This window comes from Zalophus californianus, chromosome 1 (genome assembly GCF_009762305.2).
Source record: "Zalophus californianus isolate mZalCal1 chromosome 1, mZalCal1.pri.v2, whole genome shotgun sequence".
Lineage (NCBI taxonomy): Eukaryota > Metazoa > Chordata > Mammalia > Carnivora > Otariidae > Zalophus > Zalophus californianus.
The window spans coordinates 59302467-59329816 of record NC_045595.1 but is presented as its reverse complement, the minus strand read 5'-3'; the positions used below and the strand labels follow the sequence as shown (position 1 = coordinate 59329816).

The following is a 27350-nucleotide window of genomic DNA, read 5'->3' as shown; positions in this document are numbered from 1 at the left end:
GAGGGGCGCCGCGCGAGGCCTGCCGGGCTGGGGATGGTTGGCGCCGCCCAGGCGCGGCCCCGCAGGTCTGGCTTGCCGCCGAACCTGGGGACTTCGGCCGACCCCGACCACGCAAGCTGCGGTTTGACTCCTGCATGGGGACGACGCTCGCCTGACTTAACAATCGTATCTTTCATCTGGGTAGTGGATTAATAATAGCAGCCAACTATCTTCACACTTACAAGTGTGAGAAACTGAGGCACAGATAGCTTGAGTCCCTTGCCCGAGGTCACATAGCTGGGAACTGGGAGAGTCAGGGTTCGGGCACCAGGCTGGGCTCACTGAACAGCGAACAGCCTAGCTGCCGCTGGCCTTTGGCTCACAGACCTTGCGCGAAGTGCCCCCAGATCCTTCCCCACCACCCAGCCCCTCCACCGGGACCCCTGCCTAAGCTCTTCCAATTGCATTTCCTACTAAACTTTGTACTGTCCCACACTGCCTCAGCCCTTACTCATTGTTGTCTCAACTCCTCCACCCCACCCCCTCAACCCGGATTCAGTCTGGAGTCCCTTAACTTGGCCGCACGTCACTGCCCTCCGGACCCAAACCCCTCCTACACGCCTAGCTTCTTAGGAAAATAACACCGCAGCTGATCCGCAGCCTCCACCACGCCTTCGCCCCAATCTAGTCTCAATAGAGCCGACTTTTGTGATCTTCCCAAAGTGCAAATCAGCTGTGCCCCAGTCACTCCATTGCTCTTATTGCCTAGCTGGTCTCCCCCACATTTCTCACCACTTCACCCCTCACTCTACAATCCCAGGGCTCCCCTATCTCTTTCCATTTCCTCCAGCAAGCCGAACTAGTTCTGCTAGACTGCACAGCTGGTCTCTGATTCCTCTGGGAAGACTGGACTTCTGATCAGGTACACCCTCACCCAGCCCTTTATTCTCCACCCCATCTCTCGATTTGTTATCTCGTATAGTTCTCAATTGCTGTTGTTTTATTGGCCCCTTTCCTGGATAATTGATTGTGTCCCCCTCTAGAATGTAGACTCATTTAGGACAGGAACCGTGCCGCCCTCATTCACAGCTGTATGCTCAGAATCTAGTAGGGAGACTCTCAGTAAATATTTATTGATGAATGCTTTATTAACAGTTCTTTAAAAATAAGATACATAAATAATATTGAAAAGAATAGGAAACATACATATATGAAATATGAATTTATGCCCCAAATATATTGTTCCCAGTAAAGAATAATCTTTTCAACAAATGTTCTGGGACAACTAGATATCCACACATGAAAGAATGAATTTGGACCCCTACTTCCCACCAGACACAAAAAGTAACTCAAAATGGATCAAGGACCTAAATGTAAGAGTGAAAACTCTTAAACTATTAGGAGAAAACAGTATATCCGTGTGACCTAGGATTAGGGAATGGTTTCCTAGATATGAAACTAAAAGCACAAGCAGTGAAACAAATTGGTCTTTGCCAAAACTGAAAACTCTTTTAGGTGAAAGAACACCAAAAAGAAAATGAAAAGACAACCCACAGAATGGGAGAAAAATTTGTAAATCCTATATCTGCTAAGCGACTACTACCTAGAATATATTTTTAAAAACCCATGACTCAACAGCAAAAAGACAACCCAATTTAAAACAAAGAACTTGAATAAACATCTCCCCAGAGATGTACAGATGGCCAATAAGCACATGAGGACATGTTCAACACCATTACTCATTAGGGAAATGCAAATCAAAACCACAAGGAGATAACACTTATCCACTAATAGCAATAATTTTTTTAAATGAAAAAGGAGTGTGAGGATGAAGGAAAAATTGTAACCCTCATACATTTATGCTGGGAATGTAAAACGGTGAGGCCAGTGTGCAAGAAAGTTTGGCAGTTCCTCAAAAAGTTAAATATAGAATTTCCATATGACCCAGCAATTCCACTTGTAGGCATATATCCAAGAGAAATGAAAACACGTGTATTCACACAAAAACTTGTTTGTGAATGGTCATAGTAGCAAAATCAATGCAGAACATTGTTTAGAAGGATCCCATTTGTACAAGGAGGGAAAACTATACCTATGTTAACATGCTTGCACATCCTTTTTATTATGTAGCATTATGAATAATGAATATTGCTACATAATAAAAGGGAAACAACCAAGTATCTATCAATAGACAAATGGGTAGACAAAATGCAGCATATCCACACAGTGGAATATTATTGGGCCATAAAATGGAATGAAGTACTGATATAAGGCTACAACATGAGTGAAACTTGAAAACATACAAGGGGGAAAAAAGCCAGACACAAGACACCACATACTATAGGATTCCACTCATATGTCCAAAATAGGTAAATCCATGGAGCCAGAAAGTAGATTAGTGGTTGCCAGGGGATAGAAGGGGAGGGCAAATTGGAAATAACTGCTAACAGCTACAGTGTTTCTTTTGGGAGTGATGGAAATGCCCTGGAATTAGTGGTGATGGGTACACAACATAGTTGAATATACTAGAAACCACTGACTTGTACACTTTAAAATAGTGACTTTCATGTTCTGATTGGCTCTGCTAAAAATATATTGTTGGGAAAAATCAATGCAGAACATTGTTTAGAAGGATCCCATTTGTATAAGGAGGGAAAATTATACCTATGTTCACATGCTTGCACATCCTTAGGAAGTGTCTAGAAAGATACACAAGACACTGCTAGTACTTGTGACTGCTTCTAAAGTGAAGTGGGGAAGGGCACCTTCACTTAATACTTCTCTCCTGTTGGCACTATTTGCTTTTGTTTTAGATCATGGTTGGGATCATTTTTTGTTGTTTTATTTTAATTCCAGTGTAATTAACATATAGTGTTATATTAGTTTCCAGTGCACAACGTTGTGAGTAATTCAACAATTCTATACATTACTCAGTGCTCATCACAATAAGTGTACTCTTAATCCCCTTCACTATTTCACCTATTCTCCCCCTCCCACCTCCCCTCTGGTAACCAACAATTTGTTCTCTGTATTTAACAGTCTAGTTTCTTGTTCATCTTTTTTTCTTTGTCCATTTGTTTCTTAAATTCCACATATGAGTGGAATTTATATTTTATTTATAAATTTATATTTATAAAATATAAATTTATATTTATATATAAATATAATATATATAATATAATATATAAATATAAAATATAATATAAACTTATAAAATTATATATAAATATATAATTTATATTTATATATGATTTCACTCATATGGTATTTGTCTTTGTCTGACTTATTTCACTTAGCATTATACTCTCTAGTTCCATCCAGATCATTGCAAATGGCAAGATTTCATTTTTTATGGCTGAGTAATATTTCATTGTATATATACACCACATCTTCTTTATCAATTCATCTGTCAGTGGACACTTGGACTGTTTCCTTATCTTGGCCATTGTAAATAATACTGCTATAAACATAGGGGTGTGTGTATTTCTTTAGATTAATGTTGTCATGTTCTTTGGGTAAATACCTAGTAGTGCAATTGCTGGATCTAGGATAGTTCTATTTTTAACTTTTTGAGGAAACTCCATACTGTTTTCCACAGTGGCTGCACGAGTTTGCATTCCAGCAATAGTGCAGAAGGGTTCCCCTTTCTCCACATCTTTGCCAATGACCTGTTGTTTCCTGTGTTGTTGATTATAGCCACTCTGACAAGTGTAATGTGATATCTCATTATAGTTTTGATTTGCATTTCCCTGACAATGAGTGGTGGTGAGCATCTATTTATGGCTCTGTTAGCCATCTGTATGTCTTCTTTAAAGCAATGTCTGTTCACATCTTCTGCCCAACTTTTATTGGATTGTTTTGTTTTTGGGTGTTGAGTTGTATAAGTTCTTTATATATTGTGCCTACGAACCCTTTATCAGATATGTCATTTGCAAATATCTTCTCCCATTCCATAGGTTGCCTTTTAGTTTTTTTGATTGTTTCCTTGGCTGTGTAGAGCTTTTTATTTTGATGTAGTCCCAATAGTTGAATTTTGCTTTTGTTCCCCTTGCCTCAGGAGACATCTAGAAAAATGTTGCTATAGTCAATGTCAGAGAAATTATTGTCTGTGCTCTCTTTGAGGATTTTTATGGTTTTGGTCACACATTTAGATCTTTAATCCATTTGAATTTATTTTTGTGTGTGGTGTAAGAAAGTGGTCCAGTCTCATTCTTTTGCATGTAGCTGTCCAGTTTTCCCAACACCATTTGTTGAAGAGACTGTCTTTTTCCCGTTGGATATTCCTGCCTCCTTTGTCAAAGTTAATTGACCATATAATCATGGGTTTATTTCTGGGCTCTCTATTCTGTTCCATTCATTGATCTACGTGTCTATTTTTGTGCTAGTACCATACTGTTTTGATGACTACAACTTTGTAGTCTATCTTGAAATTTAGGATTGTGGTACCTCCAGTTTTGTTCTTTTTCAATATTGCTTTGGCTATTTGAGGTTTTTTTGTGGTTCCATACAAATTATAGGCTGATTTGTTCTAGTTCTGTGAAAAATGCTGTTGATATTTTGATAGGGATTGCATCAAATCTGTAGGTTGCTTTAGGTAGTATAGACATTTTTAAAAATGTTTGTCCTCCCAATCCCTGAGCATGGAATGTTTTTCCATTTCTCTGTGTCATCTTCAATTTCTTTCATCAATGTTTATAGTTTTCAGGTCTTTCACCTCCTTGGTTAAGTTTATTCCCAGGTATTTTATTATTTTTGGTGCAATTATAAATGGGATTGTTGTCTTAATTTCTCTTTCAGCTACTTCATTATTAGTGTACAGCAGTGCAATGAATTTCTGTATATTGAGTTTGTATCCTGCGACTTCACTGAATTCATTTATCAGTTCTAATAGTTTTTCTAGAAGTTTTTTGGGGGTTTCTATACATAATATCCTTTCATCTGCGAACAGTGACAGTTTTACTTCTTCCTTACCAATTTGGATACCTTTTATTTCTTTTTATTGTCTAATTGCTGTGGCCAGAATTCCCAGTACTATGTTGAATAAAAGTGGTGAGAGTGGACATCCTGGTCTTGTTCCTGACCTTAGGGGAAAAGCTCTTTGTTTTTCCCCATTGAGTATGATGTTTTTCATATAAGACCTTTATTATGTTGAGGTATGTTCCCTCTAGAGAGAAGGTTAAAGGTTTTTATCATGAATGGACATTGTACTTTGTCAAGTACTTTTTCTGCATCTATTGAAATGATCACATGATTTTTATCCTTTCTCTTATTCATGTGATGTATCATATTGATTGATTTGCAAATACTGAACTACCCCCTTGTATCTCAAGAATAAATCCTACTTGATTGTGGTGAATGATAGTTTTAGTGTACTGTTGGATTCAACTGGCTAATATTTTGTTGAGGATTTTTCTATTTTCATCAGAGATATTGGTAACTACAGAGTTCTCAAGATCATGAGTGTTTTTAAAGTAATTTTTATAATCAAATAATTTTTTAAATAATTATGGAAAATAGTATGGTGGTTCTTCAAAAACTGAACATAGAATTGCCATATGACCCAACAATTCCACTTCTGGGTAGATACTGAAAAGAATTGAAAGCAGGGACTCAGGTATTCACAAAGCCATATACATAGCAGCATTACTCACAGTAGCCAGAAGATGGAAGCAATTCAGGTGCCCATAGATGGATAACTAGCTAATCAAAATGTGGTTTATGTATGCAACAGAACATCATTCAGTCCTCAAAAGGAAGGAAATTTTGACGCATGTGACAACATGGATGAAACTTGAGGACATTGTGCTACATGAAATAAGCCAGTCACAAAAAGGATAAACCCTGTACGATTCTATTTACATGAGGTCCCTAGAGTTGTCAGAGTCATAGAGACAGAAAGTAGGATGGTGGTCACAGGGGCTGGGGTGGAGGGAGGGTGAGTCAGGGCTTAATGGATATGGAGTTTCAGTCTGGGAAGATGAAAAAGTTCTGGAGACAGATGTTGGGAATGGGTGCACAACAGTGTGAGTGTACTTCATGCTGCTGGACTGCACTCTAAGAAATGGTTAAAGTGGTAAATATTATGCATATTTTACCACAATAAAAGAAAATTTTAAAATTTTTAATGAAAAACATTTGGTGGGAATATGGGTGAGTTTCATCTTTTGGATTTTTCAGTTTTTAAAAGATACTTCCAAGGGCACCTGGGTGCCTCACTGGGTTAAGCATCTGGCTTCTGCTCAGGTCATGATCTCAGGGTCCTTGGATGGACCCCTGGATTGGGCTCCCTGATCAGTGGGGAGTCTGCTTCTCCCTCTCCCTCTGGCCCTCCCCCCTACTCCAGCTCATTCTCTCTCTCTCTTCCAAAAAAATAAAATCTTTAAAAAAAAGATACTTCTGGTATCTTTCATAACACTTTAAAATGGGTGAAATCAACTTTATTGAACATTTGGCAAGGACTCATGTCACTCTTCCTACTGCCTGAGGTTTTCCATCACTGCAAGTAATAGGGCTTATAGTGAGGAGCAGATCTCATGTGCTGGGCTCGAATAGTTGTTGTTCAGTGGTGTCTGTCAGAAAGGATCTCTCCAAGCATGTGTGTGTCAGGAGTGGTTTGGGGCAGCCAGGGAGAAGACACAAGGTGCTTGTCATTCTGGTTTGCATTTGGGGAGAAATCCCACCAGCCCAGATGTTGCTGGGGGCCCAGTACTATAGCTGGGGGAACAAGGGTGCAAGAATACCTGACTCCAGGGGTCCCAAACAGACCAGGTTGGGCCACTTACCACTGACAAAATCCAAAGGCAGAGTAACGAGCAGTGGTAAAACAAGAAAGGAATTAATTTACTGAGGCCACCACCGGGAAGACCGCGGACTAGTGTCTCAGAGACTGTCTCCAAAGTGCCGAAAATAGTCCCGGCTGATATAAGGAAAATGTGGGGCAAAGGCGGATGGGTACATGCAGGTGGGCCGTGAAGGTTTTATCCTGGGCATGGTCTTGCTGGCTCAGGGCAGTCCTCATTGCTTCAGGGGGTAATTTAATTCCCGTTAGGGGTTGCTTGGCCACAAGGGTCTTTTGCCTGAATTAAGAGACAAAATGAAAAGAAGAATTTAATCAATTAGAAAGTACAGACTGAGCTCAAAATGGAGGGAGCTGAAGTCTGCTTTGAGTACTCTGATGGCATCCCTGTGGCCTTTGAATTGCCACTGTCCATGTGCAGGGTATCGCAAGTTCTGGAAGGAGTAGGGATGGGCTGCCGTTGGGAGTTCCAACGTGTGTGTTTTTTCCAACACCACTGAGACAGGGAAACTAAAGGGACCCAATGAAAAACTGCTTGTTTGCTCCTTTTCTTGCTTCCATTCTTGCTGGGACCTATATGCCTGCCTTACACACACCTCATCGAACAGATAATGTGTGTCCTCCTTGTAAAGGTCAAGGAATTAATGATTTCTTTGGAGGCTTCCAGCACAATAGGTAGCATCTAAGGAGTGGCCGCTGGTGTCATTATGAATGTTTTCCAAGACCACTGACTCACCAAGACCCCTGACTCCAGGCAGAATTGACTTACGGAGGACACCTAAACACTCGTCTCTGTTCCTAGATGCCTGAGAAGACACACGTGCTGAACCACAACCCTCAATAAAAACCCCAGACTCCAAGCAAAGATGAGACTCACTCCTTTTCTCCTTCTGAGTCTCCTAGATGCTCCGTCTGTGCTCTCTCGATGTCTGCGATAAACTCTGCTCTCACTTCCTCTCCGCGCATTTGATTTCTATCCTGAAGAAAGCCAAGGATCTTCTTGGCTGGTCCTGTAGGAAGCCCTCTGGTCATCAGACCTCGCCAGCCTCCATCACCACTAACCAGTTAACCCAATTCTGACACTATGTACCTGGAGATTATCTAGGTAATTGGCTCAGTCCTACAAGACAGCACCCCGCCCCACACACATATCACTTTCAAGTCAGCTGTACTTCTGATTGATTGGCAGTAGATTGGAGGTTCCCATGACCCCCTCCTTGGGTTTGATTCATGTGCTAGAGTGGCTCACAGAACTCAGAGGAACATTTTTTTAAAGATTTTATTTATCTATTATCTATTTGAGAGAGAGAATGAGAGAGAAAGTGAGCATGAGCCGGGGAGGAGCAGAGGCAGAAGGAGAGGCAGACTCCCCGCTGAGCAGGGAGCCCGCTGCAGGGTTCAATCCCAGGACCCTAGGATCATGACCTGAGCCGAAGGCAGACACAACCAACTGAACCATCCAGGCACCCCTCAGAGGGACATTTTACTTACCAGCTTACCAGCTTACCAGTTTATTATAAAAGGAGATAACTCAGGAACAGCCAGATAGAAGAGACACATAGGACAAGGTATGGGGAAGGGGCGCAGAGCTTCCATGCCCTCTCAACATACCATTCTTCCCAAATCTCCATGTGTTCCCCAACACGGAAGCTGTCCTTTTGGGTTTCGTTTCTTTGGCAGCTTCAATATTCAGGCATAACTGATGAAACCATTGGCCACTGATGATTGATTCAACCTCTAACTCCTCTCCCCTCTCCAGAGGACATGGGGTAGGACTCAAAGTTCCAACCCTCTCATTACTCCTTGGTTCCCCTTGCAACCAGCCATCATCCTTAGGTATTCTCCAAAAGTCACCTCATTAACATAAACTCAGGTATACTTGAAAGAAGTTTGTTATGACTATCAGAACACCTTTTTTTAAATGATTTTATTTATTTGAGAGAGAGGGAGGGAGAGAGAATGAGCAGGGGGAAGGACAGGGAGAAGCACACTCCCCACTGAGCAGGGAGCCCAGTGTGGGGCTTGATCCGAGGACGCTGATCATGATCTGAGCCGAGGGCAGATGCTTAAACCGACTGAGCCACCCAGGCGCCCAGAATACCAAAACACCTTGATCACTCTTACCAGTTAGGAAATTCCAAGGGTTTTAGGAGCTCTGTGCCAGAAATGGGAATGAAGACCAAATATATATATTTTTTATTATAAATCAAAATATCACAGAGTGAAAGGAAATGTCTCCATCAGGGATTTCTGTGATGGTTAATTTTACCCATCAATTTCAGTGGGCCATTTTAAACATTGTTTCTGGGTACGTCCCTGTGGGTGATTCCACATTTAAATTAGCATTTAATGGGTGGCTCTTCTGCAAGTAGGTAGGAATCTGCAATCTGTTGAGGTCTCAGTCTGTTGGGGTCTGAACAGAACAAAAGGCAGAGGAAGAGGAATTCCCTGTTTAATATCCCACTGAGCTGGGACACCTCATTTCATCTTCTCCTGCTCTTAGACGGGGATTTACACCATCTCTTCCCTGGTTCTCAGGGCCTTCAGGCTTGAACTGAATTATGCCTCTGGCCTTCCCAGTCCTCTAGCTTATGGTTCCATGGGACTGCCATGATATATATAGCAACGATATCTATCTATATATAGACATATATAGATATCTATATTATATATGTATATATGTTCAGATACATCTCCTATTGGTTCTGTTTATCTAGAGAATGATAATACACAGATATTTGAATCCCAACAGAGACTCTACAGGTGACACACAGTGGGAAGCAGGCAGTGTGAGAAACCAGCATCTCAAGCAGAAGAAGGAACAATAGGCACACTTGGCCTCGCCATTGGAGGGCAGTAAGGACTGGTAGGTGATGTAGGAAAGATGTTGGGGTTCAAAGCTGACGGCCAAGACAGAATTCTTGAGACATTTTCGGTGCAAAAGGTGGTTTTATTAAAGCTCGGGAACAGGACCCGTGGGCAGGAACAGCTGCACCGCGGTGATGAGGAGTGGCCCATTTTATACTTTCAGTTTGGGAGGGGGTTAGGGATAGCCTAAGTCTCTAAGGAATTTTGCAAGCAAGGTTTCCAGGCCCTTGAGGGGGCTAGCTATTGTTGGGAAAAGGTCATTTATTACAGTCTAATAAAACCTTAGTCATGAGACCCTTCAGATGGATATTGGTGGGCCATCTCTTGGGGGATGAGTGCCAACAGGTATCTTGGGGGGGTTTAGGGATAAAGGAAGTTTCCAAAGGAATTTTTATACCTTAAAGTAGACTTACAGGATCCTGGGGAATCAGGCTAGGATTGTCTTTTGCCCTTAGCCAAGTATTAACATTGAGGCAGTTGAGTCCCTAGAGGAATGTCTCTCTGCCTGTTTCAAGGACTTGTCAATGGGCTATAGGTAGAAAGGAAATTTAGTAATTTTTCTTCTGCCTTTGTTTCCCACATCAGTAGGGACTGTGGCAAATTGGAAAAAACAAGCCCAGCCCCAAAGAGCCTCCAGCTGATTGCTGATGCAGAGGTAGGTGGTAAGGGCACAGTGTCACCTGATCTCTTGGTTTAAGTACACTGAAAATCTGGATATTTAAGTGAAATCTCCCAACTTGTAAAAATTGGTGACAAAGTCAAACATTTTTATTTTTATTTTTTTTAGGAACATTTTAGTTTGCTTTATTAGTGCTTCTCTTCAATCTATCTTTATATCTAACAATACATTTTTAACTTTTTATTAGGGAAATTTTCAAACATACAACAAAGTAGAGAAAATAGCATAATGAAACTAAGATATCCACCAGCCCACTTTAACAATTATCAATACATGACCAATCTAGTTTCAACTAAATTTCCTATTCTCCCCATTTCTCACTCCCCTCCCAGACTATTTTGAAGCAAATCCTGGATAACACATCATTTCAACTCAAAGTATTTCAGTATAATTATAAAATCTTAATGAAAATCTAATACGATTTAAGGAAAAAACACAATTCTCTTGCAAAAAAAAAAATGAGGGTGTTGATTTAAAAGCACTTTGCTTTCACCAAAAAAAACTTTAAAATTACCACCTATAGGAAATAAGTGTTAACAAAAGAGATTGATGGCATGTGTATGTGTGCACAAGATCATAACAAAGTAGCTAAATATGAATTCTAGGAAAATGCACTGTGATACCAGTTAAGCATAAGATGAATAGATGAAATCAATTCACTTATCAAGTAAGTTGTTCACTATGTAGAATGGAAATAAAAAACCACAGCATATTGATAGCTGACTGAAGGCTCAGCCTCATTCTCCAACCTGGAAATTCTAAAGTTATGTTAGCATAAAATGGGTAGAATCTACCTAGAGTAGGAAGACAAGAGAAAGGGACTTGAAGGAATTGAGTTTATCATAGAAAAGGAAAATCATTTTGCAGGATTTCAGAGATAAGAAACTTTAGAAGTCAGTTGTTTCATGACCCAAATAAATGTAGTTACATTTCTGTCCAAAGTCTATTTTTTTTTCAGCTTTATTTAAGTAATCTCTAAACTCAACGTGGGGCTCAAACTCACAACCCCGAGATCAAGAGCAAAGTCTATTTTTAAAATTAGTTTTGACAAGCGCTAATAGTTTCCATATTAGACAGTTGCCCCTCTCGATTCTTGACCACTATATTCCCAGTGACTCACAAATCACTGTATTAATATACTTATTTTCTATCTAAACACATAACTATGGTCACAGAAAATCTGGCATACACTTGGTACATACAAATCCTGAACACCACAAATGAATTTCTCTAAATTAGAACAAAATTTCTACAACTACCAATTATTGGTTCATGACAATAACAACCAAAAAATGAAATTTTAACGATGAAATTGCACTACTTTAGTTGAAGCTTACAGATAATTTAGATTGATTTAGGTAAGTCTCTATTATCCTCATAAATGAACAAATGAAAATTTGTACTTAAGTATTACCTTGTACAGAATTATTAAATGATTTATCTTAAGATAACATACAAATAGCACAAGGCTTATTTATTTTTCTCACCTTTTCCATACAACTGATACGACTTTGTAAAAATATTAATGACACTATGTGGACTTCCCTTTGCCAATTCTTCCCATGGTCCTTTGCTTTGTGTACCACCTATGTGCCCAAAAAGTGGCAAGAATTTTTCAGCTTCCTTCTGAAACTCTTTGATGGGTTCATAACCATTTCTTTCTCCAGCACAAAATTCCTTTTCCTGTAAGATTTCTGCTACCTTCAACGTGGGCTGTCCATCTTGGCCTCCCTCTTCTTCAGAAAGACTCCCCTCACTAAGAAGAGGCCCTTCGCTGACTGAATCTGTGCTGGAACCAAAAGACAATTTGGCTTTGTCTTGAGAAGCTTGCATATCAGAGCTGGAAGAGTCAGTCCACCTCTTACACAACTGTGCCAGGAGCCCCTCTGGTTTGGGACCAGGGGATCTCATTCTGAACCTTGATATGGCACTAAAAGTCAAACATTTTTAAAGAGGGCAAACAAAATGCAGCAGCAGGTCAAGTCCGGCCCCCTGCCCTCCTTGTAGGAAGCTACTCAAAAACCTGGGGCAACAGAGCTCATCACTTGGCTGAGCCCTCCTGAACTGACCTGGGCTGGCCAGCAAGGAAAGCATCTGATTCCCAGGGAGCTCCAGGTTCACAGAGGGCAGAGGCTACCCAGGGAGAGGTCCTGACACATTCACAACCATGAATTTTCAAGGCAACTGAAGCTGATGCCAGTCATGGCCAACTGGTTTCTATTTTAATCATTTTGATGAAAACATTTCTCAGTAGACTACACATCTCTGCTTTCTTAAAAATAAGACTAAACTGCACACAGAATCCCTTTGAAAAATATCCAGTTCCTGTGTCTGCCTAAGACACCACCGAATAAGCCATCCTGATCATCCAGTCCACGAGGCTGTGGTCAGCTGTCCCCACTCCCCCTGAGCCCCACAGGGGCCCCACTCTGGATGTCCGGCATCCCTTCTCCCTGGTGGCAGCAAACAGCAGGCTGACACGCTGTGGCCCAGGGACGTAGCCTGCTTACTGGCATGGCTTGGAGTGGAGCTGAGAGGCGGTCTGAGGCCCTTGCACATGGCTAGTCGCCCCCTGAGCCATGGCCTGAAGCTGGCCATTGAACCCTGCCTGCCTGTCCTTTAAGGGAAGGTGCTGGATGGGAAAAGAAGGGCGGTCCTGGTCTTAACATTGACATACTCTCTTTGTTTCTCCATAGGAACAGGGAATATTTACACAGAGGCACCAGGGTGCTTTTGTGGAGACTTGTTGATGGACCATGGGAGGATTTAGAACTGAACTTGCTGCATACAACAGAAGTTCTACAAGGATAGCTTTAACAGGTGAGGACGACGGAGGCTGGAGTGGGGCCAGTGGGGCCGGTACAGCAGCTCCGTATGCTGCCAGGAACCCAGGCACCTCTGCCTTTCCATGAGCATCCTCCATGTGCTTCTGTGGTCCTTGTGGTCACAGCAGGGTTGCTGTGCTTCCAGGCATCACACCTGAAGTCCTGGGAGGGGGAAGGGGCGAGGACAAAAAGCAATCCAGTCCACTTTTATTTAAAAAGCAACAGCTTTCCCAGAGGTCCTACCCTGTAGACTTCCACCTCATCTCACGGCCAGAACTAGGCCAATGGTCACTCCTAATGACAAAGCAGTCCTGAAAATCAACTATGGGGTAATGTATATACTACTGTCCAGAAAAATTTGGGCTGTGTAAGGGAAAAGGAGGAAATGGCCACTAGGGAGGAGACAAACAGTGTTGAGTGGTTGAAGACACAGACCCCAGCTAGACTGGCCTCCTCTTTGTAGGTGTAAACGGGGAGGGGTGTCAGGTTCTCTGTGGCTCCTTAGATACCCATCCCCCAATTGCTTTCTCAATTCTGTGTGTAGGGTGGGTCATTTGTCAGTGAGCTCCAGGGGCTGAGCTAAGGCTAGGAAATAATGAGAAGGAGGTTCATGGTCAAAGGTGCCCTGCTTTGCACAGTGAGGTCATGGGGGGTGGGGTTTTCTGGCCTGGACAGCCAGTAAGTGTGGTGGGGCCAGCTCGGCCTGACTCCCTGCATGGCCCTGGATGTTTACAGGGAAGGGAGCAGGTCCCAACGTTAGTAGGTGGGGTGGGAAGGGTGGAAGAAGAGGGGCAGGAAATTCATCCCTTCACTTGGCTTTTTATAACCTGGATGAGAATAAAGCAGAACCACAGTCACCCCTTGACTGAGATGCAGGTGTTACACTCTGTTATACAGCTTAGAAAACTGAGGTTCAGCGAGGCCAAGGTCCCTGAGGTCCTGGCAGGCAGGCAGGGTTAGGAGAAAGCTAAGGACTGCCGGGCCCCCACATCCACCTATTAATTTAGGAGAAATTTTTATTTTATAAAAGAAACATACCCACACATTGGGACTCCAGAAAGCAAGTTTTGGCCTCTAATCCTTCTCCAGTAAATAAATTAACATAAATTAAACAGATCAAAGTTTTATCAGGTCTTGGCATTTCATTTCTAAAACAAAGGAAAGAGGAAGTGTTGTCCAGTCACTGCGTTGTGCATCTGGAACTACTACTGTAAGATTGTGCATCAACTAGACTTCAATTTCAAACAAAGGAAAGGGGATATCTCATTGGTTGCTAAGGACAGGGAGGCAGTCCCCCAGTCCCCCATCACCCAGGCCTGGTCCCACAGCAGAGTGAGGCCCTGGTCTGCCCTGGATTAGAGGGAGGAGCTAGAAGTCCCCTCCCCAAAGGGGCTTGTTCTGAGGAAGACAAAGGGTTTGGCCTGGGTGCCTCTGTGTGAACCAAACAAGACAAATGTCCTCGCCAGCATGTTCTCCTCTGTCATCAGAGGGTACTACCACCTTTGGGGGGCTTTCTCCCCACCCTCTTCCACCCCCACCCCACTGCTACCTTGTGCCCTCCTCCTGCCTTCACCTCAGCTCAAGGGGCTAGGTGGTCATAGGGGGAAAGCCAATCAGACCCAAAGCCTGCAGCACCCCAGAGGACAGGGGCAATAGGCAACCGGGAGTTGAGGAGGCAGGAGGGAGCCCTAAAAGTAGGGGAATCCTTAAAAAAAAAAAGGTACCTACTTCAAAAGGAAGGCCTGGAAAAGCATGGCCACATTAACTCCCTTTGTCTGGGCACTTTGCATCTGAGCCTGAACTATGGGTCCAGCCACTACCAGGATCAGATATCTGGGGGAGGGGTGCAAAAATACAGCCTCAGGCCCAACAGGGCTCCTGCAGGACACCTGGTCACAAACAGGGTTCTGGAGTGGACCTCCTTCTAAAGGGACTGTGCTGCATTTTCTTGCACTTCATACTGTGCCAGCCATCGGGGGCACCCCTCTTATCTCCTTTTTCCCACAAAGTACTGCTGACACTTTAGGGCAGGACCCTGTCTGCCCCAACCCACCAACCCATGGCCATCCTGCCCATGATACCTTACATGGCTTCTTTCCTTTCTTTCCTAATCCTTTATTACCCTGTCTTCCTCCCTGGACCCTCGAGCCCAGGGCATGGCCGTGTTCCTTTGGGCCCATGGCTGGAGGCCCTGAGATACAGAAAGTATGTCATAGACAGCTAGACAGGCCAGCAGATGGAAAGATAGCTGGATGCATGGATGGAAGGCAGACAGGAGGCAGAGTGATTGATAAAAACCAGGCCAAAGGAGACTCTGCTCCCTTGGTGGAAGAAGGAATGGCAGGGACTTTGAAGGGACTGGTTGACACCCAGTATTCATGGCATGCACGGCCCCCAAAAGTTCCTGGAGTCTACTTTGTGGTGGGCTAGAGGATTTGGCCCTGGACGAGACTTTTGCTGCCCTCCCAGGGTTCCCAGGGGTCATGGACAAACGGTCCCATCTCTTCTGGCCTGGGCTGGCTCGTTTGTAAACTGCAGATGGTGGTGCCACGCCCTCCAGGGCATTGTGAGGCCAAGTGAGGGCTTGTGTGTGAAACTGCTAACCCAGGAGACAAAGGTGTGTAGTGACAGATGCGCTGTGACTGTGAGGGTGAGGACAGGGACCAAGGGGGGATGAGGGAACCGAGGCCGGCTCTTGGGTTCCCCTCATGGCCGCAGGGCCTGCTGGAGCATGCGCTCATCGGCCACCTCATGCGGGAGTGTCACCACCAAGTCCTTGTTGTCCTGCATCGTCTGGCAGATGATCTCGTAGGCCTTCCGGTTCCCAGACCAACAACGCCGAGCCACCTGCGGCAGGGTGCGGAGAGAGCAGGGCAGCTGTTGGTGCCAACACCACCTTCCCAACAGGGCCTTCTGGACACACTGCAGCTGGGCTGCAAATCCCCGCCCTCGCCCACTTTGGGGCCCCTCTGTGCTGTGTGTGGGGCCAGCAGTCTTGTGTGTCTGCCCCATCCCCACCTCTAGCTCAGACCTCCCTCTCTCTTGGCTAGACTATGTATTTAGCCACCTCTCTGATCTGAAACTGGCCATTTTTCTACCCAGCCTACCCCATGTCCAAGAAAGACCTTGCCTCCACACAGGGGTACCAGGCCAGGTATCCTGGAACCATCCTCAGGGAATCCACATACATCTCAGCTCCGCCTTAGAATCTCTCTCCAATCGGCTTCCTTCTCCCCACCTCAGTCCTCAGGGCTTCCCCACCCTCCCTGATGCCATGCTTGCCTCCCCCGTCCCTCCCCTCACTGCTTCAGGGCCCTCAGGACGAAGACACCCCCTCTACTGGTTAGCACCCCTCCAGGGACCCCTCCACCCCACTCTTACGCTCACTCCCTTACCCGATATCCAGCTGTCTGGGCCCCTGCACGCAGAACCCCTCCGCTTCCCCCTCACACCTACCAGCATGCATCCTCCCCATGACCACCTGGCCCCCCGTTTGTGCTCACCACCCCTTCTTTTGGCCTGTGATGTGGTCACGGGGAAGGAGGGCACCCCCCCCACCCCTGCAGGGCCGCATGTGCACATGCACAGCCAGAGAGGGTGAGAGTTGCTCGGCTGACAGGGCTGCCCCCTCTGCAGGGCTGGAAAGAAAGGAGGTCCTCAGCACCAACAGTGGCGTACTCTAACTGGGAGGGAAGGGTTGGAGGCCCCTGCGGGGACCGAGGCTGGACTGGAGGGGTAGGGCCAGAGGCAGGAAGAGACAAAAGAGACTCAGAAATAGCCCAAAAAGATGCAGGGAGAGACCCAGCAACAGTGGGAGAGGAGACACCAGTAAGCAAGAGTGGCGGGACTGTTTCCTGGGGAAGAAGGGAGAACACTCTCTCGGGTCTGCAGTCTGGAGAGATAGAACCCCCATTGGAGAGAAGGCCCGTGGAAAGGCCTGGATGTGACTTACTCCGTTGGAGACATCCCAGCTGAGCATCATCTTGGCCTTCTGCTCAGCCTCCTGGGTCCCGTCCAGCACAAGGCCAAATCCTCCATTGATGACCTCACCCCTGCAAGAGGCAAAGAGGATTCCAGGCCACTCTCCAGACCTGCCCCTGCCTGGAGCAGACAGAAGCGCACGCACATTTGGGGAACCCTTTGGAAGCACTGGCTCAAGGAGACAGTGTGGCTGGCCCCTGCGGCCTGGAGTCTGCACTCTCTCCCCAGCCTAGGGGATGCAGGAGTCACTGGGCTCTGCACTGCCCACTTGCACCTCCGTGCTTTACCCCGTGCATTCCATACCCACCTTTAAGAAGACTCTTGACCATGTCACCTCCCACAGGTGACCTCCTTCTCTGTGGTTCTGAGTGCATCTCATAAAGGCCTGCTTCCTTGGGGGGCTCTTGTGATACTCAATTCAACTGTCATTCTTCTTGATTTCTCTTTATGCTCTTACTTTTCTCTGCCTCTTCTTTCAGTTTGCTTTAGGTATATTCTGAGGTCCTGATAACTTGATTTGAAGGCTGAGTTCCTTTATTTTCTGTATTTCTTATTTTCTAATGACCAGATTTCTCTGAGCACTGTTTGGACTACCTCCCCTCACAGACGTGATACGTTCATGTGTTCATTCATTTCTTCAGTAGGTGTCGTGGGAATCTTAGTGAAGCATGTTAATGCTATCCAACTTTCCACATGCTTGCCCTGTGGTTCTGTGCCATCAGCTAGGAGCACCCTCTCCTTCCTAACACCCCTGGATCTCCATTCTCACCCTTAGCATCATGATCAAGGCCTGGCTGCCCTTCCTGCTGTTAGCATCACTATACCCCTCCTACCCCCTTCTGTTACACACGTAGGAAATGCCCTCCCTCTTGTCGGCACTTGCCAGGACCTTACTGCCAAACACGAACCTGGCAATACAGCCTCCAACCTTTCAGTCCCCGCTTCCAGCGAATTTGTTCCTCCTCCTTCCTGTACCCAAAAGGTGCACCTAGCTTCTCTAGTCTCAGATCCTCCAGGCCTTACCTGCTTCTCTGCCCCGTTTGGGCTCTACTGACAATTTCAGCCAGTTCCTACCAAGAAGATGAGGAGCCCTCTGCTGCAGGAGCCAGCTGAGCTCCCCACTCCCAGCGTGGAAGTCAAGCATCTCTTTGAGTGGGCAGCTGCCCTGCCCTGCCCTCAGCCTGTGTCCCCAAGCTGGGCAGCCCTGTGCCTGTCAGTGGGCTCCCATCATATCTCCCACCAGCCTCCGGGTGGATTCAAGGTCATCATTAGTCACCTGTCAGGGGCTGATGTTGGGTGACAGAGGGGAAAGCAGATGCCAGCCAGTGTCACCAAGCAAGAACTTCAGTGTGTCCTTCGACCAGAGAGGACTTTTGGAGATGAGAACTTGATCTTCTGTTTTGGGAGCCTGAAGCCCAGACTGCTAGAGACCAAAGCTGCTCAGCTCCATGTGACCTCAGCAAACCCTGCCCACTGAGGCAACCTCAGCACACTGAGCCCAGGAAGATGAGACAATAAAGCCAGCACCACGATTAGCAGAGCACGGGGGGTTGCTCACAAATGGAGTAGGGACAACTAACTGTCCCTTTGAGAAAAACAGAAAAATAGAGCCCTATGCCACAAAAAGAAAAACTGGTGTCAGATGTACTAAAGAAGGAAAAATTCAAAATTATATGATAAATAAAGTTTAGGAGCATGTTTTTTCTTAACTTGGGAAGGAGGGGGAATGTCTTTTAAAGCAACGTTTAAAAAATGAAGGGCCCTTGAATCGCCTGGGTGGCTTAGTCGGTTAAGCATCCGACTCTTGGTACTGGCTCAGGTCATGGTCTCGGGGTTGTGAGATCCCCACATCATCCACGCTGAGCGGGGAGTCTGCTTGGGACTCTGGGATTCTCTCCCCTTTCCTTTTCCCTCTCCCACCCACTCTGTCATCCCTTTCCCCTCTCCCTGCTCACATGTACACTCTCTCTCTCTAAAATAAAGTCTTTAAAAAAAGTGAAGAGCCAGAGTAGAAGTTACTGGATAAAGATAAAGCTCCCTGTGAGGAGAGGAGGATCCTTCCAGAAAGCCTGGCTGTGGGGAAGGTGGTTAGCTCACAGCCCCTAGCAATAACTCCTTAGGGTCCTTCTTGGGGCAGAGGCTGAGCACTACCATGGTGAGGGCCTGCCTGTTTCTGCCCACCCAAAGTGGGTCCTTCAGTGGCCTTGGCCCCAGAACCCCACCCCCCAGGTGGCAAGACTGGCAGGTGTGCATGGAGACTGAGGGTGCCCCCACTCAATCCTAACCCTCCTTCCTTTCTCAGGTGGTCTTTCCAGTAAGCCTTTTAAACACTCTGCCTCCGCCTCAGCTTCTGCCTCCTGGAAAACCCGACCGGCACAGATACAATAAATGACATTCAAACAGAAAGGACATGCACTCAAGACATGTATCTAATGTCTAGAATAGATTAAGAACACCCAACCAATAAGAAAAATCACACAACTCAAAACAAAAACTGGAAGCAAGCAAGTCAAATCAAAACAAGGATTTGTCACTTCTTGCCCACCAGTCTAGCAAATCCCATGTGGTAACACCCAGGGTGCTGAGGTTATGCAAACTGGAATTTTTATATAGGGAAATGTGACCACAGCTACCAAAGTTTAAAACGCCCACAGTTTTCACCTGCAGTCCCAAACAGCGTGCACCTGATAAAGGCTAACATTTATGGGAGGTGTGCCACATCCGGGCCCTGCCCTGGCCCCCTTACAGGTAGCTCGCGGAGTAAGGTTTACGCACGCATTCGGGCCAGGCCTCCTGCAAAAGTAGCTCGTTTTGAAACCTGGGCAAAGTTATTTCTCCACCTGGGTAGCACCTATTTCTTACAGGGGACTGTTGCGGTGATCGGATGAGCTAGCATGTCAATCTAGAAGGCCTTGTACATGTTGTACACAGTACTATGAGCATTAGCCATTCACTATTTAATCTTCATAGCAGTTGCTATTATGATGCACATTTTGTCAATGAGAAACGAAGCTCAACAAGCTTAACTTGTGCAGAGAAATCAACTTCAGAATCCATGCTCTCAATTGTACCATGAAACTATACATCGAAGATACCTCCCCACTGCACTGGAGATTTACGCCCACAGAGGGCGAGAACCTTGCAAGCCTTGGTACTCAGAGTGGTCCTCGGGCCAGCAGAAGCGGCATCACCTGTGAGCCAGATGTGCAACTGCTTTATAGGCTGGCAGTGAAGATTCGATAGTGAATGGCTAATGGCCACACCCTCCCTATAAGGGCAGGAGATGAGACCTGTGTTTACTGGGCAGACCAACCAACCTAAAACCAGAGACTGACCGCTGACCTCTCCTGCTTTGCAGCCTATGGTCCAAAAGTCCCTGTGCACACCGGGCTGTGGGCGCCCTCTCGAAACACAAGCAGACAGCAAGGACCACTGGACAGACAGCATGAGCACAGACTCCAAGCAAGCAACCAGAAAGAGGGGCTCCAAGGAGACAGAGGAAGAGGAAGATGACACACAGCTGATGCGGATTGTCTTGGAAATGGAAGTGCTCCAAAACAGGGAGACAGTAGATGATATAAAAACTGAAAGCAGAGGCGCCTGGGTGGCTCATATGGTTGAGCGTCTGCCTTCGGCTCAGGTCATGATCTCAGGGTCCTGGGATTGAGTCCTACATCGTCTGGCTCCCTGCTCAGCAGGGAGCCTGCTTCTCCCGCTCCCCTTGCCCCTCCCCACTGCTCCTGCTTGCGCACTATCTCTGTCAAATAAATAAATAAATACATACTGAAAGCATATCACAAAATAGCAGAAGGAGCTTATAACTTAGGAATGGATTTGTGTAGAACAAAGAAAAAAATTAGCTGACTAGTTGAAAGTGATTTCCTCCTGGAGCAGCAATGGTTGAGGTACAGATTTTTTTCCCTGCTGATTTTGCAGTAAGCTTTTCGGGAGCATCTGATGGATTAAATTATGTGGGTGTGTGCAGTTCTGTCTGCAAAGCCTCAGGGGCAGCCGGAGGGTGGGAGCAACTTGGGAATTGGCAGGGAGCATTCCCTCTGTTGGGAGCTCCCCATGCAAGGGGTCCTGCCCCGAGACCCTCATGTCATGGATGCTTTCTCGGGCCAGTTCTGCTCTGATCCCTCTTGCCCCCTGTGGCTCAGTTGGCAATGACAGGTGGATCCTGGGAGGTGACAGATCTGGGTTCAGATACTGGTTCCACCACCAGTTCATGTTACTCAACCTCATTCTCTTCACCTCCAGCACCAATTCAACAAATCCAGTGACAAAATGCCAGGTACCCCACAACCAGGGCACTCTCCGTTATGGTTTTCTCTAGCCTGTGTATTGGAAAAAATACATACTCACGTCACATTTTCCATTAATTAGAGCCGCCTGACTGAGCAACAGCTCGGAATTCTGGCCTCGAAGCCAGCCGATGGGAATGCTCTGGGAAGCTCCAGTGCTGAAGGACTTGGCTGTGGAGGGCAAGGCCAGGCTCAGTCTGGCCAGAACCCGCTCAGAGGTCAGAGATGGCTGGCCAGAAAGCTGCCTTCCTCTCTGAAGCCACAGCACCCCCTGCTGCCCCGGAGAGCCAGGAGTCCAACTTGGAGGGAGAGCACAGACCTGAGAGCGGAGGGGACAGCTGGAAAAGCTGCAGCTCATTAACCTCCTGGTGCCTCAGTTTCCTCATCTGTAAAATGTATTTGCTTCTACGATTAGGTGAGAGCGTAGATCCAAAGAGTTTCGTAAATGCTTGCCACACCATCCATGTACAATAAATATTGTTCATTATTCTTTGTGGATTTGATATTGTGATTTATAATAAAAGATATATATTTGGTCTTACTCCCATTTCTGGCCCAGAGCTCTTAAAATACTTGGAATTTTGTAAGCACTGAGAGCAGGCAAAGTGTCTTTTGTTATGTGAATGAGGTGACTTTTGGATCGCATCTAAGGAATGGGGGCGGGGGTGCTAGTTTCCAGCAGAACCAACCATATTGCTACAGGATTGGAACTTTCAGTCCCACATCCTAGACTTCCAGTGAGGGGAGAGGGGCTGGTGGTTGAATCTGGGGTCAGTGATTTAGTCAATCATGCCTAAATAATGAAGCCTCCATTAATACCTAAAAGGACAGGTTTGGAGAGGTTCTGGGTTGGGAACCAGAACACTCCCACGTGCCACCGTGCCAGGCCCCAAATTCTGCAAGGACAGAAGTTCTTTTGTTTGGGACCTCTCTCTGTGTACCTCTTCATCTGGCTATTCACTTGTACCCTTTGATATCCTTTGTAATAAACTGGTTTCCTGAGTTCTGTGAGCTGCTCGAGTGCATTAATGGAACCCAGGGAGGCTACTGTTGGAACCTCTAATTTGTAGCCCCTGTATCTGTAGTCAGATGCACAGGTGACAACCTAGACTTGCAATCGGCATCTGAGGTGGTGGCATCCTTGTGGGACTGAGCCCTTACCCTGTGGGATCTGGTTCTGTCTTTGAGCAGATGGTGTCAGAATTGAGTTGAATTGTGGACACACAGGGGGTGTTGGAGAATTGCCCAGTGGTGTGGGAAAGCCCCCACATGCTAGAATTAGGGGTGCAGAATTATAGCAGACCTCTTCATAATGGAACTGCCACTGTCAGCCGGAATAAGACCCTTCTACAAACCCCAATTTCCTCATGGCACAGACTGGGAACAGGTCTGGCAGGGCAGAGCTGTGAGCCGGGGACCCAGGAGAGCCCAGAATCCAGGTCTCCCACCTCCCAGCCCAGCTACCCGGGCACGTCAGTGGAGAAGGCCCGGGCCAGGACAGCACTGAGAATTCCTGAGAAAACATCTGTGAAAACAAAGGGGAAACTGACACGATAACTGTAGGCATGGTTTTTACAGCCTTTGTGTCCAGTGCAACAGGTGAGACTCTGAAAGGTAGAGTGGCTCGGCCATGTCCTGTGATTTCCTGTTCACATGAGGAACACGTCACAGCAACGTTGTCAGCAGAGCGAGCTCAGGGGAGGCAGGGCCCAGGACCCTCAAGGGAATTCCTGAGACCTCTACACCAGCCCACACCCGCAGCACCCAGTTCTCCAAAAACCTTACCAGCCGACACCCCCGCCATTGTGAAGAGCGACCCAGGTGGCACCTCGAAAGGCATCTCCCACGAAGTTCTGCACAGCCATGTCTGTGGAAACAGAGGCCACCGCCCATCATGCCCTGAATGAGGTGGGCTGGGGGGCCAGGTCAGGCTCCGAACAGGGTGACAATGGGCTGAGTGGAGCCTGAAGGACAGATAGGGAACTAGGCACAGACTCTAGAAACAGCAATAATTTATGTTTGCAGAGCCACGCAAAGGTGGAGTACTGACAAGTGCTCAAGTACCCACCGTTATCCTTCTGTATAGTTATGCTCTCCAGCACTGAATGCCAGATATAGTGCCCCAGAAGCAGAAAGAACAAAAGAATTAAAGGGGTGGTGGTACTGATTTTAGTTCATGGATGCAGAGAGCCAAAGAGAGTCACTCCCCCCCCCTTAAAACAAAACAACAACAACAACAAAATAAGGGTGGAGGACAAACTACAAATTAATGACTGTCCTTGACCCCAACAGAGAACTGAGGTCCCGGGGCAACTAACTAATTACAGTCTGGGGAGAGACAGGCCCTTGCACAGAGAAACAGAACCCAGGCTGGTCACCTTACATGTGTCTCTAACAAATTGCTAAAGGACAAGCATGAGCTTGTCTGAAACCTTGAGGCCCCTGGGACACAGATATAAGGGGGTGTGCATGTTCTAGAAGGCTCTTCCTCCAAAAACCCAGCTGAGTCCTCCCAGAGAAGATCAGGGAGAATCCTAACAACACCCTCCTCCTTATACTGGGCTGTGAAATGCAAGAAGTGCAGCTCTAGAACCTGAGAAAGGCTGGGAAACTCTAGGGCCTCCTGAGATGCCACGGCCCAGCCATGTCTTAGCTTTTGCTCACCAAATCTGATTTCAGACTTCCAACCTTCAGAACTGTGAGAGAATACATTTGTGTTGTTTTAAGCCATTAAGTTTGTGGTATCTTGTTAGAGTGGCCATAGATATGAATATAAACTATATTAATATCAGAATTTCAGAGCAAGGAATATTATGACGGACAAAGAAGAACATTACATAATGATAAAGATGTCAGTTCTCCAAGAAGACATCAGAAACTGAAATGAGTGTGCACCTAACAGCATAGGTTTAAAGTACTTGGAGCAAAGATGGTTAAGACTTGAAAGGAGAAACAGACAAATCCGCATACACAGGTGGAGACTTCACCACTTTCTCTCAGTAATTTACAGAAAATTAGGCAGAAAATCAGTAAGGCTCCAGATGAACAGAACAGCATTATCAACCAACCTGACCTAACTGATATCTGTAGAACCCTCCAAATAACAGCAGAACATATGTTCTTAAGTGCAAGAAGATAGACCATTTTCTGGCCACCAAACAACACTTAACAAATTTAAAAGAACAGAACAAATATAAAGTACTTCTCAGACTATAATGGAATTAAACCTGAAGTCAGTAATAAAGGTATCTGAAAAGTCTCCTAAAACTTGGAAATTTAAAAAGATACTTCTAGGTGTGCCAGGATGACTCAGTCAGTGAAGCATCCTACTTGGCTCAGGTCATGATCTCAGGGTCATGAGATTGAGCCCTGTTTTGAGCTCTGCATTGAGCATGGAGCCTGATTAAGATTCTCTCTCTCTCTCTCTCTCTCTCTCTGTTCTTCTCCCCCACTTGCACACTCTCTCTCTAAAAAATGTTTAATTAATTAAAAAAGATACTTCAAGTAACCAATGGATCCAAGAGGAAGTCTTATGGGAAATTAACAAATATTTTGAACTGAATGAAAATGAAAATATATAAAAATTTGCAGGATGCAGCTACAGCAGTATTTAGAAGGAAATTTAGAGCATTAAATACCTCTATTAGAAAAAAAAAAAGGTTTCAAATCAGTAACCTCAACTTCTGCCTTATGAAGCCAGAGAAAGAAGAGCAATTTAAACCCAAAGCCAGTAGAAGGAAGGACATACTGAAGATTAGAGCAGAAATCAATGACTTTGGGGGGCGCCTGGGTGGCTCAGTCATTAAGCGGCTGCCTTTGGCTCAGGTCATGATCCTGGGGTCCTGGGATCGAGCCCCACATCAGGCTCCCTGCTCAGCGGGAAGCCTGCTTCTCCCTCTCCCACTCCCCCTGCTTGTGTTCCCTCTCTCACTGTGTCTCTCTCTGTCAAATAAATAAAATCTTAAAAAAAAAAATCAATGACCTTGGAAGCAGAAAAGCAATAGAAAAAAAATGAATAAAACTAGAAGTTTCTTTTTTTGGGACGATCAATAAAGTTGATAAATTTCTAAGCAGACTGATCAAGAAGAAAGAAGACACAAATGACCAATATCAGGAATGACAGAGGAGACATCACAACTGACCCCACAGACATTAAAAAGATAAAGGAATACAACTCTATACCTATAAATTTGATAACTTACATGAAATATATCAACTCCTTCAAAAAAGTGATACAGACAGGATTCCTGAGTGTCCACCTCCTTTGCTTGGCATCCCATCCATAATGGAAGGAGCCCCCAAGTGCTGGGAATGAGCAAGCTATGCAGGACTAGAACCCACCAGCCTCTGTGATGATTATGATTGTAGTGGGTTTAGAAGCAGAACAGTCACAGCAGCTGCAGCAGATAACCTTCGTTGAACGCTGGCTGCAGGACACTGACCTAATGCTGCACACGTATTAATTAATCTCATTCTTCACAACAACACTCTGAAGTAGGTACTATTGTTATTTCCATTTTACAGATGAGGAAATTGAGGTTCAGAGATTTTAAAATGCCTTGTTGAAGGCCGCCTAGCAAGTGACAGGGTCAGGTGCACAACTGAGTCTAGGGCATCCAACTGTCCCATTTTGCCTGACACTAGCCCAGTTTAAAACCAGAAATCCCAGATCCCAGAAACCCCTGTGTGCTGGGCTGGTCACCCTATGCCAAGTCTCTCAGATGCCAGAACATTTTTTGCAGCATTATGACTGACTGAATGAATCAACTGATTTTTAAACAAAATTAAATCCAACATTAAAAAGATTTAAAAAAATTTTTGTCTTCCTCACCTGCACAGAAAGCAGAGCCATCATAAATGTTGGAGGTCTCCCTAAAGGGGCTGTCTGTGCCACTCACATCATGGTGGTCTCGGCTCAGGACCACCGGTGCCTGCAGTAGGGAAGGATATGAGATGTCAGCCAACAGTGTCTACCATAGCTGCCTGGCACACACCAGAAGCCCTTTGGATCGCTCCCCCTGGAAACAGACCTTCCTCAACAAGAGGAAGCATAGATGTTTCTGATGGCTTCCTGTAGCTACTAACAGATTCCAAAGATTGGGTGCTTTCTACATGCGTGGCCACCCAGGTGCTATGCCTGTGTTGGCTCACTGGGCAGTCTCAGCGACTCTATCCAGATAGGTATGCCTGTTACCATGCCTGTTTTATAGACAGGAAAACTGAGGTCCAGTGAGGAGAAGAAACTTGCCCAGTGCCATAGAGCTGGTAAGTGGACAGGCTGGGATTTAAATCCACACACAGTACACTAGAGTCTGGGCTTTCCCCTGAGCCTGCACTCTAAGGAAAGAGGCAGACAGATAGCCCAGGGGTGCCGGGTGGGCGCTTCCTCTCTGGGCCTTGGTTTTCTGGACAAGGAAATCACCAGGATCCTTTCTGTGCTGCCATTCTCTGTGAGGACAGAGACTTTTCACATGGTGAAAGCACGGGGGTTTGGTTTTTCAAATGCATGTGTTGGCAACTCTTCCTGTTTCCCAAAGATCTCAGGCTGCTTGGGGGTCTGTGACGTGCTGCCAGGCAGCTCTGCAGCTCTCCGCCCCAATGACAGAATACAGTGCAGCCCTGGGGAAGGCTGAGTGGGGCTGTGGCTAAGGACAGGTCAACCGGGCTCCCTTGTGCCAGGCACAGGGTGGTTCCATTACAAAAAAAACAAGTTCTAACTGGAACAATTACATGGTAGACGTGGAGGGCTGGGGCAACGGGGAATGTTCCATGCCTGCAAGCATGAGGTGAGAGCTAGTCTGGCCCAGCTGCCCCTTCCTCTTGGCTGTCCTCAGGGGGAGGAAGGCAGGCAGCCCAGCTGCAACAGGCAAGCTCTTCCCGCACTAGAACAGGGAAATTTCTTGAGTGTCTCACAAAGG

The 27350-nt window shown here is 45.8% G+C and overlaps 1 protein-coding gene and 1 long non-coding RNA gene across 3 annotated transcripts in view; one reads left to right on the top strand and one right to left on the bottom strand.

Annotated features, from left to right (window-relative positions):
- Position 1: 1 nt before the first annotated feature.
- LOC113916621 lies at positions 2 to 22427 on the top strand. Of its 2 annotated transcripts, XR_003517990.1 has the most exons (5): positions 2 to 901; positions 9528 to 9641; positions 10229 to 10298; positions 13019 to 13142; positions 20487 to 22427. It is a non-coding gene; the product is annotated as an uncharacterized LOC113916621 (long non-coding RNA). The 2 variants fall into 2 exon arrangements; XR_003517991.2 differs by lacking the exons at positions 9528 to 9641; positions 10229 to 10298 and having other exon boundaries at positions 17 to 901.
- The window catches only part of UROC1 (urocanate hydratase 1), a 45043-nt gene continuing 30954 nt past the window's right edge, over positions 13262 to 27350 (bottom strand). Inside the window, exons 17-20 of the mRNA XM_027583207.2 lie at positions 26264 to 26363; positions 23218 to 23299; positions 17100 to 17199; positions 13262 to 15994 (exon numbers count right to left, since the gene is read on the bottom strand). Of these exons, the coding sequence (XP_027439008.1) occupies positions 15854 to 15994; positions 17100 to 17199; positions 23218 to 23299; positions 26264 to 26363 (423 nt within the window). The 3' untranslated portion in view covers positions 13262 to 15853. The remainder of the gene's footprint in view (positions 15995 to 17099; positions 17200 to 23217; positions 23300 to 26263; positions 26364 to 27350) is intronic.